This window comes from Molossus molossus, unplaced genomic scaffold (genome assembly GCF_014108415.1).
Source record: "Molossus molossus isolate mMolMol1 unplaced genomic scaffold, mMolMol1.p scaffold_m16_p_21, whole genome shotgun sequence".
Classification (NCBI taxonomy): Eukaryota; Metazoa; Chordata; class Mammalia; order Chiroptera; family Molossidae; genus Molossus; species Molossus molossus.
The window spans coordinates 17,616,994-17,631,306 of record NW_023425357.1 but is presented as its reverse complement, the minus strand read 5'-3'; the positions used below and the strand labels follow the sequence as shown (position 1 = coordinate 17,631,306).

The following is a 14,313-nucleotide window of genomic DNA, read 5'->3' as shown; positions in this document are numbered from 1 at the left end:
AGAAACTTAGCCAAGGTCCCGTCTTAAATTGAGGGGCCAGGATTCAAATCTAGACTGGCTGGCTCCACAGCCAACACTCACAACCACTCTCTCTCTCGAAACTGACAATGTACAATTAAGACCATGTTTGCTGTTCGCATTACAGCCTTAAAAATCTCCTTAAAAATGTAACCTTAGAGAAATTCAGTGGACACAGTTTGAAGACCACTAATATAACTTTAACTCAATCACAGAGAGCTATGATGATTCAATTCTATCAGCACATGAGCCATAAAACATTCCTCCCTGACAGTGCTGACAGCCCACAACTTGCGACTCACTCTGCTGTGGGAGTGGAGTAGGCATCACCTGTCATTTCTAGTTCAGAGCTATAGCCTGACCTTGACCATCTTCCAGGGAAACAAAAAGTTGTGAGGGTTTGGGGGCAGGGGTGGTAATTTGTATTTTGGTTTCCAGTAGGTGCTATTTGTTTGTTTATTTTATTTGAATGCACAAGAAGATTCAAGGAATAAAGGCAACTAAGCAAACTTTAGCAATAATGTGAGGTAGGAAAGAAGCTGGAAGGAAAATGACCTCATACACCTACTTTCTTCGGTTCAAATGCTTCTTTTTCACTACAGGATAAAGCAAGCAAGAAACTGAAAATTAATGTTTCAAGACAATCTCTTTACAACCCTTAACAGAAGTGCAAAATGAATAGAAGCAGAATAAACACAGAGAGGGGATGATCTGACACAACTGCACCCCTTTCTCAGACAACTGTGCTGCAGTAATCAAACACCACAAGCCTGAGGCTCCAGTGCAAAATGATCGGTTTCATGCTACCAAATCCGGGAAAAGAAGAAAATGGGGTTTTTAAAATAAATATAGAGCTACTAAAATAAATAAATAAATAAAACTAAAAGGGGAAACTGTAGAACAGAAACGGGAAATTCCTGAAAAGTAGGAGGATAAAAACATGAAACCAAAAACTAGAGAAAGTAGCTGGGAGCAGATTGTGAAAACAGGACCCTGTTTAACAAAAGACAGGCTGGTACTCAGTGTCCACAACACATTAACCAGTGCTGACTTCCAAACAAGAAGGAAATCCACAATTCTTAAGTTTACAGGCTCCCTGACTCCGTAACTCACCCTCAATACAATAAGCCACAATAAGGAACAGTTGTTTAGATATCATACACACTTGAAATCCTGATTAAAAGGCATAATATGGCTTTTCCTGGTCTCTAAATCAGGAAACAGATTACCAGTATCTCCAGCTCTTAGAAATACTCAGAGAATTCCAAATCAGTATCACACTCTAAGGGCAAAACTCATAAATATGCTGTGATCTGTCCATCTCTAAAGTACACTGTGGGCCTCACCATTTTATGATCGGGTGGAAACACACAAGATAACAAAAATCAGTGCTGGGACTATTTCACTTCATTAATGTGAAGTGCCCACAGAACAAATGCTTATTTATTTGCAACCTCTGACAACACTCATCTGTTTATTTCTACAAAATGAATAATCTAAAGAGGACAGACTACAGGACTCTCTGGGTACCAGCCTGTCTTCTGTTAAACAAGAACTCAGAATCAGATACAGTTCCATGAAAATATTGTCTTCATTCTACATGTCTTTTTTTTTTTTTTTTTAATCCTCACCCAAAGACTCCTTTCCATTTTTTTGTTCAGATAGAGTGAGAGGGAGAGAGAGGAAGAGAGAAACATCGACGTGAAAGGGACACATCAGGCAGCTGCCACCCACTCGACCAACCAGGGCCGGGGGCAAACCACAACTGAGGCACGCGCCCTTAGCGGGAACCGAACCCGGGTCTCTCTGGACCGTAGGCCGACACTCTATCCACTGAGCCAAACCGGCCAGGGCCATTCTACATGTCTTAATTCACAAAATTCTTTCAAGTACTCTACATTCTCTCCCCCTTGAAAACTTAAGGCAAGACTTATAGTAACACAGCTTAAAAGAAGCAACATACCAACCACATAGAAACACATTCAGGAAACCAAAAAATACCGTCTGTGGGACACAACTGAAGCTTCAACTAAACTGGTTGTTCAGCTAGAAAACTCACCTTAAAAGAAGGGTGTAAACCCTAAACAATCTACACAAAACTATTAGAGCTAATAAATGAGTACAGCACAAGAAGGTTGCAGGATACAAGATCAATATACAAAAAAAAAAAATCAGTTGTATTTCTATGCACTCACAATAAACGATCTAAAAAGGAAATTAAGAAAAACTACACCATTTACAACAGAATCAAAAAGTATACAATATAGCCCTGGAATTTGGCTCAGAAGTTAGAGCCAACCCACAGACGGAAGGGTTGAGGGTCTTATTCCGGTCAAGGGCATGTACCTGGGTTGCAGGTTCGATCCCAACCCCAGTCAGGGTCCTGCAGGGAGGCAAACAATTGATGTGTCTTTCTTTTTTTTTTTTTTATCCTCACCCGAGGATATTTTTCCATTTTTTATACAGACAGAGTGGGAGGGAGAGAGAGGAAGAGAGAGAGAGGGAAACATCGATGTGAAGGGACACATCGAGTGGCTGCCACCCACACGACCAACCAGGGCCGGGGACAAACTGCAACCGAGGTACGTGCCCTTAGCAGAAACCGAACCCGGGTCTCTCCGGACCGCAGGCCGACGCTCTAACCGCTGAGCCAAACCGGCCAGGGTTTGATGTGTCTTTCACATTGATGTCTCTCTCTGTCTCTAAAAAAAAAATTAATGGAAAAATAGTCTCGGGTGAAGATTAGCAACAACAACAACAAAAGAATACAATAGGAAAAACTTTAACCAAAGAGGTGCAAGATTTGCACACTGAGAAAAACTACACATTACTGAAAAAATTATAGAAGACCTAAATAAATGTAGAAAATCCTGTGTCCGTTGATAGAAGGCTTAATATTTTTAAGATAACAACACTCCCCAAAGAGAACTAGAGAATCAGTGTGATCTGAACTGCCTCTTTTCCAAAACTGGATGAGTGATCCTAAAACCCACATGGAATCACCTTTTAACATTAAAAAAAAAAATTTTTTTTTAAACTTGACATCACATGGATTCTACTACAATTTATTTATTTTTTTGGTACGTGCCCCTAGCGGGAATTAAACCCGGGACTCTCCAGTCTGCAGGCCACCGCTCCAACCACTGAGCCAAACCAGCCCAGGCTAAATATTTTTTTCTTTACTGATTTGAGAAAGAGAGGAAGGGAGAGGGAGAGAGAGATAGAAACATCAATGAGAGAGAACACTGATTGGCCTTCTCCTGCATGTCCCCCACTGGGGATCAGGCCCACAACCTGGGTGTGTGTCCTGACCAGGAATCAAACCAGCGACCTCTTGGTGCATCAGCTGACGCTCAACCACTGAGCCACACCAGCCGGGCTCAACATCTTATATACTGCAAATTATAGAGACCTACAAAAATTTTCCTAAACCTTTTTTAGAGGAAACAATGAAGACATTGCTGAAATGCCTAATACTTTATGTTGGCAGTTTTTTTCCTAAAAAGGTGACATTTTTTTAAGTATGGGGAAGGTCATGGAGAGTGCCTCAGATTACAAATCTATAGAAAAAGAATTTAATTTTATTTTATAATCCATAAAACCTCTTTAGTTTTAAAAGTTTAAGATTCTTCAGTATCCAACATAAAAAAAATAAAATAAAACACTGCTTCCTTTAAAAATACATCATTTTTGAATTTTGCATTTGGTAGATTGCTTGTCTCCATTTTGTTTAGTTCTTTTTCTGAAGTTTTGTTCTCTTCTTTCATTTGGCTCTATCTCTGTCTCTTCATTTTGGCTTCCTCCCAGTGTGAAGTGGCTGAATGAGACACAAGCTGCTGGAGTACCATGTATTCCTCTTAAAGGGCCTATGCACAAACTTACTCGAACTCACTAGCTCTGAGTGCCAGCACTGGGGCAGCAGATCAAAATATGCCAGAGACATACTAAGAGGAACTATATTGTCTAGCATGAGGGTGAGGGCTGGAGGGGCAGCTTTCTCACAGAGATAAGTGCTGGCAAAGGCCATTGTTCGCTTGCTGAATTCTCTCCCCAGTGGAGCCAGAAGGTGGTTGCCATATCTGAATAGCCATCAACCTGGCTAACAATGTTCACCATGCCCTGATGATTCCCTGAGACCCAACTGCACCCAACAACCTGCAAGCCCACCCAACCCCTTTCCAGTGGCTCTTACACACGAAGCCTGTTTTGGCTCATGCTACTGACTTGGCTCATGCTATAAACATTCCTAAAATCTCTCAAACAAGCAGCACCTGGCTTTGGTATACAACATACCAGTAACATCTTGCTAAGTCACCCCAGGCCCAACACTAGCAACAGCAGCCAGCTTCAGTTCACAGCTTGGCTTCTCTGTTTCTCCAAACCTAGCACTAGTAGCAGCCTTCTGCAGATCGCTTTTTTAGCTCATGCTTGACAGCAGCTGACCTTGGCCTGCACTTCCTGGGGGCCCCCAGTGCCAGCACACCAATGGACTACGCTGAAGCACCACCAAACACTTCCATAAGCAACACACTCAAAAGGCAAACTCAGTGGGCATCAGAGCCCCACTGAAGTGAGTCCTGCTCTGTGGGGTTGGCTTTGGCACAGCAGTTCCTCCAAGGCTATCAGGCAGTCCTCACAGCTGATGGGCCTGGTGATAATTCCCTCCTATTGACGTGTCAACAACAATCAATCATCAACTACAACAGAAGGGTGCACATAGACCCCACAAGGTAGCTTACCTGAAATGCCCCTCTAGGGTGACCAAGGAGTGTGTCCTCTGGGCCCTACAAGACATTTTACCAAGGCCAGGAGACATAGCATTTCTACCTAATACATAAAAACAAACACAGGGAGGAAGCCAAAATGAAGAGAAAAAGAGACATGTCCCAAATGAAAGAAGAGAACAAAACTCCAGAAAAAGAACTAAACAAAAGGGAGACAAGCAATCTACCAGATGCAAAATTCAAAACACTGGATATAAAGATGCTCAACGAATTTAGGGGAAAGTAGAGGAACTGAGTGAGAACTGCAAACATGAGATGGAAAATATAAAAATGGAGAGAGAAAAAATTTTAAACCATGAAAAAGAACCAGTCAGACATAAGGAATAGCCCTGGCTGGCTTGGCTCAGAGGTTAGAACACAGGCCCATGGACCAAAGGGTTACAGGTTCAATCCCCAGTCAAGGGCACATACCTGAGTTGCAGGTTCAATCTGTGGACCCACATGCAGGATGCAAACAACTGATGTGAGATACATCGATGTTTCTCTCTCTCTTTCTCTACCTTCCTCATTCCCACTCCCACTAAAAATCAATGGAAAAAATTTATTAACAAACAAACAAAAAAATGGTGAAGATCAACAACAACAAAAAGAAGGACCCAGCAATTCCACTTCTGGGTATTGATCCAAAGAAACCCAAAACACTAAATCAAAATGATTTATGTGTCCTTATGCTCATTGCAGCATTATTTACATCAGCCAATGTATGGAGGCAGCCTGTGTCCATCAACAGATAAATAAAAGAGTGGTGTAGCCCTGGCCGGTTAGACTAAGTGGTTAGAGCATCACTGGCGCACAGATCAGTAAATCTCGGTTTTGATTCCGGTCAAAGGCATGTTTCTCAGCTGCAGTTCGTCCTTGGCCCTGGTCGGGTTGTGCAGGAGGCAACCAGTCCATGTGACTCTATCACATCAATGTTTCTCTGTCTTTCTGTCTCTCTCCCTCCCTCCCACTCTATCTAATAATAAGTAGAAAAATATCCTCAGGTGAGAGAATTTTTTTAAAAAGTGGTGTATATATACAATGGAATATGACTCAGACATTAAAGAGAATGAAATCTTGCCCTCACCAGGTGGCTCAGTTGGAGTGCCATCCCATACACAGAAAGGCCATGCATGGGTTTGATTCCTGGACAGGGCACCTACCCAGGGTGGGGGTTCAATCCCCAGTCGAATGTGTATGGGAGGCAACTGATCAAAGTTTCTCTCTCACCCCCCCCCCAATCAATAAAAACATATCCTCAAGTGAGGATTTAAAAGAAAAAGAAAAAATAGTAATAGTCCTGGCCAGGTAAGCTCGGTTGGAGCATCGCCCCAATGCACCAAGGCTGCAGGTTCGATCCCCAGTCGGGATACATACAAAATTCAACCAATGAATTTCATGGATAGGTAGAACAACAAACCAATGTTTTTTGTTTTGTTTTTCTTTCTCTCCCGCTTCCTCGCTCTCTCTAAAATCAATTCTTTTTTTGAAAAAATAATAAAAATAAATTTAAAATACATCACTTTCCATAAATGTATGCTGCTCTTTTCATTTGGAATGTGAACCCACAGCAATGATTTGTACAGTTTAAGATTAAAATGCAATGCATAAACTGTAAATGGGGGTGGTGAGGAAACGATTGGTAGGATACACAACTTTTGACATCATAGAACTGAAATGTAGCTAAGCAGACAATTTTCAATTCTGATTTTCAGATGTTCTAGTAATATGGCAGCTGAGTTGTTTCCATGTAATATGGACAAAGTTTAACAACTGTCTGCAGAATGAATGACTGATTAACGGGTGTTCTACACTGCAGGCTCTATTCCAGCCCTGCTGGATATGTCTACTATCCTGAAATATTGCTTCTCTAATTTCATTAATGCATCCTGATGCTCAGCCACTAAAACAAAAGAAGTATCACCAAAACAAATTAATCTGCTTCCTTAAGACAAACAAAAGGGAGTTGATCCTTTTTGTGATTGTTCATCCTTACCTGAGGTATTTTTCCATTAATTTTTAGATAGAGTAGAAGGGAGGAAGAGAAGAGAGATAGAGAGAGGGAGGGAAGGAGAAACATTGATGTGAGAGAGACACATCAATTGGTTGACTCCCGCACAACTCCGACTGGGGCTGGGGCTCGGGCTCAAATCTGCAACCCAGGTGTGTGCCCTTGACCGGAAATGTTCAATGTTCTAACCACTGAGTCAAACCAGCCAGGGCAGGAGTTTATTCTTTATGATATCTTTTCCAATTTCTATTTGGAAATCATAATGTTTATTAGTGTTAACTGTACTCTTCCACCTCTACTTTTTCTCCCATCATGAATGAAGCACCACAGCCACGAGAAGTGGACTAGGATGTCAACCTAAGCTCCATCCAAACCTTTCAGGAAAGCCTTCCTGACTGGCAGAGTTTACAACCAGCTCTGTCCTCCCATTAACTTTCAACAGATCCTTTAACCCCACTCCCCCCAAGAACTGCCACTCAAAGTCTGCCCCTTTATTAAGAACTGTTTACAGAACTCTCAAGTAGCAAAGGTAGAAGTAAAAGCAAGCTGGCCCAAGTGAACGTGACTTGATATATAAAGTTTTTATTTACTGTTTGTATATGCTCTGACACATTCAAACATCTGGAAGGTCCTGGCACAGAATGGTAGCCTCACTTCTACCAGCTCGAAAAGTCGCCACCACAGACAGACACGCACCATTTTCCATTCACTGTCTCATTTAACCCTCACAACAACCCTAAGGATAACATGATCACTTCCATGTTTCTGATGAGAAACCAGGTTCTGAAGATTGTATCATTTACCTCCAAGTCAGAATCAAACTCAAGCTTTAAAGCCTGTATCTGTAATAGTCACACACATCACCCACTTCCCCTGCACCCAACAGCTGGTAGAAAGCACTAAAGTCTAAAATTGACAAACCCCTCCTCAACCCAAAATTTTGACATAATGCTACACTTATGACAATAATCCAGACCTCAGAAATCTAGGGTAGGCTTAGTTCATCCTCCATCTAAACAAGGAACATAATTGACTCTTCCCTGACTTGCATCTCACAGTAGCATTTATCTTACCAGCAACACACCCCCTCTTTCCCAGGGTTCCCTCATACCACCCATTTTTCTTGCTCATGTTCTGTTTTTGTTTTCACTTCCTTTCACTGGCTAGCTCTTTCTCCCTCACCTGCTCCTTAAATGTGGTTTCCTTCACACTCTCCCTGGACAATCTTATCTGTCTCTGTGGCTTTAATAACCATGCTGTTAAATCCCAGTTCCAGTCTCCAACTCTGAGCTCCCCCAAAGAACTCATAAAGTTCACTCATATCAGAGGCACACATGAGGTCCCCAAGTCCAAAAGACTGCTATATTTCCTGCCCTGGTTCGAGGTACCACTGTCTAGACAATCCTGTCAGAAACCCATTGTCCCCTTCTCTCTGAGATCAAAAGTTGACAAGTTGTCAATTCCAGCTTCTAAACATCCCTCTCTCTCCCCACTGTCACTGCCACTGCCCGAATTCCTAATTCAGCAGAGTCTCAGTGTTTCTACAGCTATGGTATCGTAACAACTTAATTATCTCCACTTCCAACCACACACACCAACCCATTGCCCACACTCCTGAGAAGTGAACTTGGCACATCTGAATCATCTCTTGTGTACACCTCACTCTCACCTATAGTCACTGGGCTAACAAGGAGTCCATTAGTGTTTTCCAAACTTCCAATGCACAGTGAGAAATGTTTTACATTATGATGCAGTACACACATACCTACAAATATGTAATTGAAGAAAAGGCTTCACAGAACAACTCGGCCTTCCTACATGGAAGGCACCCCAATGTTTTCTACTGTATTCTAGATTGGCTACTTGTGTTGGTTGGTTTTTACTGTGGGTGCATCCCACTAAGTTATTTCACAACCCATTAATGTCACAACCCCTTAATGGAAAGCTGGGAAACTCAAGTCTTGAATTATGCTGTTCTGAACCACCTCCTCAACAATTTCATTCTTCCAACTTCTTGAAAATACCGCATTTTTACTCATAGGAGGCTCCCTCTGCCCACCTGGGCAAGCTCTTATTCATACTTCATCACACTAAGATGCTTCCTTAATACTGTCAATATTGCTCTTCCGGGGACGGGGACTTCGGGCACTCACAATGGTGCAGCGTTTGACGTACCGTCGGAGGCTGTCCTACAATACAGCCTCTAACAAAACTAGGCTATCCCGAACCCCTGGTAACAGAATTGTTTACCTTTATACCAAGAAGGCTGGGAAAGCACCAAAGTCTGCATGTGGCGTGTGCCCAGGCCGACTTTGTGGAGTTCGTGCCGTGAGACCTAAAGTTCTAATGAGGTTGTCTAAAACGAAAAAACATGTCAGCAGGGCCTATGGTGGATCCATGTGCGCCAAATGCGTCCGTGACAGGATCAAGCGTGCTTTCCTTATCGAGGAGCAGAAAATCGTTGTGAAAGTATTGAAGGCACAAGCCCAGAGTCAGAAAGCCAAATAAAATGAAGCTTTTTTGAGTAATAAAAGCAAAAAAAAAAAAAAAATACTGTCAATATTTTTCAAATTGTCTAGAGTGGACATATATTATTTTATATTATGTAACCACCAAACTCAGGAAACCTTTCCCACACATCCCTCCAAAAACTCATGCTATAGTACAACCACTGAGCTTGTATCCCAGTCCGTAAAAGATCCCTAGTCTCAGAGCCCAACAATGTACCCTGGTCACATGGCACACATGCACATAAGACACAGAGTAGGGGAAACCTTAAACTTCAGAGAACATGAGAAAGTATAACTAACTGCTATATTAGCAAGTATAGAAATAAGGCCACTTCATAGAGAAGCACTGAGTATTTGTGCCTTTTGATCCATCCAACTTACAATCATTATTTGATACAGGTGAAAATTCACCTCAAATAAATGTAGTGTATAGACAAAAATAATGATAAAGTAAGAAGCCCTCCCCATGCAGAGTGTTCTACTACAATGATGGGATGTGAAAACACAAAATACAATATTCCAAAAATGTTAGCAACACAGTAAGTACACTGTAGAGTATTGGTTGTTGACCCTCATGACTGCGTGGCTGGCTGGAAACTGTGGCTCACTGCCACTGCCTAGCATCACAAAAGAGTATCATAGTGCATATAATTACTCCAGGAAAAGATTAAAGATCAAAAGTCAAAATTCAAAGTACAGTTTCTACTCAATGCACATCACTTTTGCACCATCATAAAGTCAAAAAATCCTGAACCATCGTAAGTTAGGGACCATCTATAACGAAGACAGGTGATAGTGTCACAAGGATAGACAAGATAACCAATGGGATGAACACATAAGAGCTCAGACATAAAGCAGGAACACCAGGAGACCTGATTCATGACAGGTAGCACTGTAGGTCAGTGAGCAAACATTCTACTCAGTGGATGAGACTTGGACAACTGGTATTCACATGAAAAACTATTAACAACCAGTTCCTGATCTCACACAGTACACACAAATCAATCTAGGATAGAGTCAAGGCTTAAATGTAAATGGCAAAGTACAAAATTTTCAGAATGCACACGAAACTATATGTCCTTGGCATAGGAAAGCCTAAATAAAGACATAATGGGTCATGATCCACAGTTTAGAAGACATTGTCCTGGAGAACCTGGCACAGTCCCTTCTAAATAAAAGAATTCAATATTCAATTATAATATGCAACTGCATTTTCCCATTCTTCTCATAACAGAATATTATCTTAATTCATGACATATGATGTTCAAAATGCAAGTATACGCACAATCATAATAAAATTCTTAAGTTTCCGTCTCAGCATTGAAGGTTCAAAATGTCCCACTGTTTTGGGTAAACAGAAACATTTTTTGAAAGACACACACCATTTAGGTATCAATAACTCTGTATGAGTAATGAGCACAAATATATATGACCTCTAAATATATTAAATTTTTAAAGCCAGCAACACTAAGTTAATGGTTTTATTTCTAAGAATACAAAGTCAAACACACCCATTTAGGGCTAAAAACCACACCATCCCTGGCGAGGGAGGCGCAGTTGTTTAGAGCGGCATCTTGATACCCCAAAGTTGTGGTTCGATCCCTGGTCAGGGAAGGGCACATACAAAAAGCAACCAATGAATGCCTACATAAGTGGAACAACAAATAAATGCCTCTTTCTCCTCCCTGCACCTCCATCCCAAATCAATCAATAAATAAAAACTGCACCAAAGGGAAAAAACAAGTGACATAGTTCTCCACGTAAACAGTAACTTAGAGAAGTGGGGGAGAAAAAACTGTGTAAAATGCAATGTGATATTTAAGATGAACTTGAAACATACAGGAAAGAGCCTCCGTAAACAGCATTGTGAAGATGACCACATAATCAAAAAAGAAAAGACTTTGTCTGCACCTTTTCAGTTCACACACACCACCAAAGGTGTTCCTCTCACATCGATGTTTCTCTCTCTCTCCCTTTCTCTCCCTCCCACTCTACCTAAAGATAAATAGAAAAATATCTTCAGATGAAGATTAAAAAAAAAAAAAAAAAAAATGCAATGCCTGATAATTTAGTCAGGGGCACAGACCCCTTTTCCCTTAAATTGTCCAATTTTAAACAAAGACAACCGCCAACACAACAATAGTGGTTCGGTGTGAATGAATCAAAATTATACCTATTTTTTAGTCAAGTTGGCAGAAAATATATTATTTGGTGTGCCCCAGAATTTTAGTAATTAGTTGTGTGTGCCATGAGATGAAAAGGTTGAACTACTGATGCAGACCATATGACTAGCCTCCAAGAGTAAGCCTCACATCTCCACTACAGGTACAGCTTTCTGAACATACTACCATATCAGGTGTCATTTTGTTTTTCCTTGATTTGGGAGTTGAGCCACAGTTCACCATTTTAATTCTATGATCTATGACTTTACTCTTATGCAGTTTGACTAAGAGTAAGAGCTACAGAGGGAATCACTGCATGCTAGGAGCAAGGTCTAAAACATAAAACTACCCTAGCTTCCAGCCTTGTGTTGTTTCTCCTACACCATTCTCCCTGGCTCATTTTACTCTCTGACCTTCAAGGTGAAAATGGAATGATTCACATCAACAAACTTCCTTCAAAGCATTCAATGAGCTGTTATTAAACAATAACATCTTACAAATATATTAGTATAAAATGTCAATGTTCCCATGGGAAAGGGGTAAATAAAAACAGAACTGGAAAAAAAGAAAACCACTGGAAAATGTCAAGCACAAACTAAGGGCCCAAAAAGTCTGACCCAAACAGCCATGTGGGTAAAGCCCTCCAGAGGGCTGCAGAAGCTGCCTAGGGCCAGACAGAGAAAACACTGGGAGGTGTGGGGGGGAGGGTCTGCTGAGAGTTCCCACTGGCACTTCAACCACACTTGCCAGAGCAGAAAATGAATCAATATGGCATATTCGTGATGGTGTTCCAATGTGTGTACTTGTACGAATCTTAGTGTAGCTATGTAAGTTGAAACAAAAGGGAGAGAGAGTTCAGATTATCGTTTTTGAAAAAGAGGCTGTGCCCTGGCCGGTTTTGCACGAGTGTCAACCCACGGACCAGAATCTTGGGTTAAATCTGGTCAAGGGCATATACCTCAGTTGCGGACCGCGAGCCCAGGTTGGGGTGGTGCGGAGGCAGCCAATTGATGTCTGTCTGTCTATCTCTCCCTCCCACTCTATCTGAAGATAAATGGAAAAATCATCAAGTGAGATTTAAAAAAAACAAAACCAAAAAAACACAGGTACACAAATGTTCATTGAAAAAGAGGATGGTCCAAGTATAGTGATGCCTACAACTAATTGATCACAGCCAGTTACAAATTTCTTTGTTCCTTCTCCACTCCCATTGCTTCACTTGACTAGCCTAAAATAATAAAAAAACTTTATTTAAAAAAATTAAAGTTTCCTTCACTATGCATATGCTTAAAACTCTATGGGGAGGGCCCTGGCCAATGTGGCACAGTGGTCAGAACATCAGCCCAAGCCCCGATTGGTCAGAGGTTTGATTCCTAGTACATACCTAGGTTACAGGATCAATCTCCAGCACCAGCCAGGGCTCATGCAGGGGGCAAACAATCAATGTGTCTCTCTTACATCGATGTTTCGCTCTCTCCCCACCCCACCCCCTAAAAAAAAAAAAAATCAATTTGAGAAAATATCCTCGGGTGAGGATTAACAAAAAGCAAACAAAACCTCTATGGGGAGGAAGTCCTAAAATATTTTAATGGATTTTCAATCTAAAGAGACTAAAAGAAATTTTTAAAACAGGCTCTATTACAAAGACTAATTTTTAAGATCTTGCAAAGACAATGTCAGAAGATATTATACCACCCAATAACACATGCAGTCATTTAAAAAAAACAATTCTTCAAAAAGAGAATTATTTCAAAGACGTGCAAACCTGATCCTAAAAAAAAAATTAAACCTACCCTGTATAATTAAACAGAAGTCACATGCAGCTATGTAACTTAGTATTGCCATAGTGATCCCAAGTTCCAGCCAATTACAGCCACTCACAGAAACTGCCTTCTTATATTCTCTTTGCAAAAAGCTTTCCTGTAGTCATCCAAGATTTCAGACTAACACTGCACTTGCTGGCAGACTTCAAAACAATGTATTCTAGTTTAAACAGCTCCAAATTAAAAGTCAGAAGTTTAAAATCCTTGTACTGGAGCCCTGGCTGGTGTGGTTCAGTTGGTCAGAGCACTGCTCCGTCTGGTACACCCAGGGGTGACAGGTTAGATTTCCAGTCAGGGAATACGACCAGGTTGTGGGTTCAATCCCATTGGGATGCGTTCAAGAGGCAGCTAACTGATGTTCCTTTCTCACATCAATGTTTCTTGGTGTATACAATAAGCACATAGTACAGAGTGCAGGAATTATAAAGGACAGAAACCTGACCAGCATTAACAGGTGTGGGGAGGGAGGAAGAGAATGGCCCACATAAGCCACCTCCTCTAATCCCTACAAGGTAGAATACCCACAGATGGTGGATACCTTGAAAAATGCCAGGCAATGTCCATGTTCTCACTACAGACTTTATTTCAATATTCTGCACTATTTCTAACTTTTTAAAACAATTAAAAACCATGTTTTTAATGTGATAGAGTGTTGGAAACGCTGTCTCAGAAAACTATCTGTTAACAAAAAATTAAGACTTCTCAAAATTGATCCTGGATACAGAAAAATTCTATAAACTTCTCCCTAGAAGCAGCTTGTCCAGACCTATTTTTTGTCTGTCTCCATCTCTGTCTGTAGGTTTTAAGACAAAACAAATCAATGTTTTATCACGTGGATTGTCACTTAGAAATGATTTTTACACATCTAAGACTCATTTCCAAAAGAAGTCTGTGAGTGGCTCGAGGAGGAGACCTAAGTCTTACAAAAAGGGCAGATAGGGGCTGGTTCAACTATCCACCAGGAATGTGGGTGGATTTCAGGTTCTTACAGCAAGACACCATTTGCAATGTTCTTTCTGCAGCTTC

The 14,313-nt window shown here is 41.1% G+C and overlaps 2 protein-coding genes across 3 annotated transcripts in view; one reads left to right on the top strand and one right to left on the bottom strand.

Moving 5' to 3' along the window:
• The window catches only part of ANKRD11 (ankyrin repeat domain 11), a 230,768-nt gene that overhangs the window by 162,247 nt on the left and 54,208 nt on the right, over positions 1-14,313 (bottom strand). The gene's annotated exons all lie outside the window — the stretch shown is intronic.
• LOC118639154 (60S ribosomal protein L34-like) lies at positions 8,917-9,332 on the top strand. Its single transcript, XM_036275414.1, has one exon. The coding sequence runs from the start codon at positions 8,947-8,949 to the stop codon at positions 9,298-9,300; it is 354 nt and encodes a 117-aa protein (XP_036131307.1). The 5' UTR covers positions 8,917-8,946; the 3' UTR covers positions 9,301-9,332.

What these genes read in the sequence shown, in the direction of transcription:
- LOC118639154 (XM_036275414.1), top strand. Translation starts at nt 8,947, where the DNA reads ATGGTGCAGCGTTTGACGTACCGTCGGAGGCTGTCCTACAATACAGCC.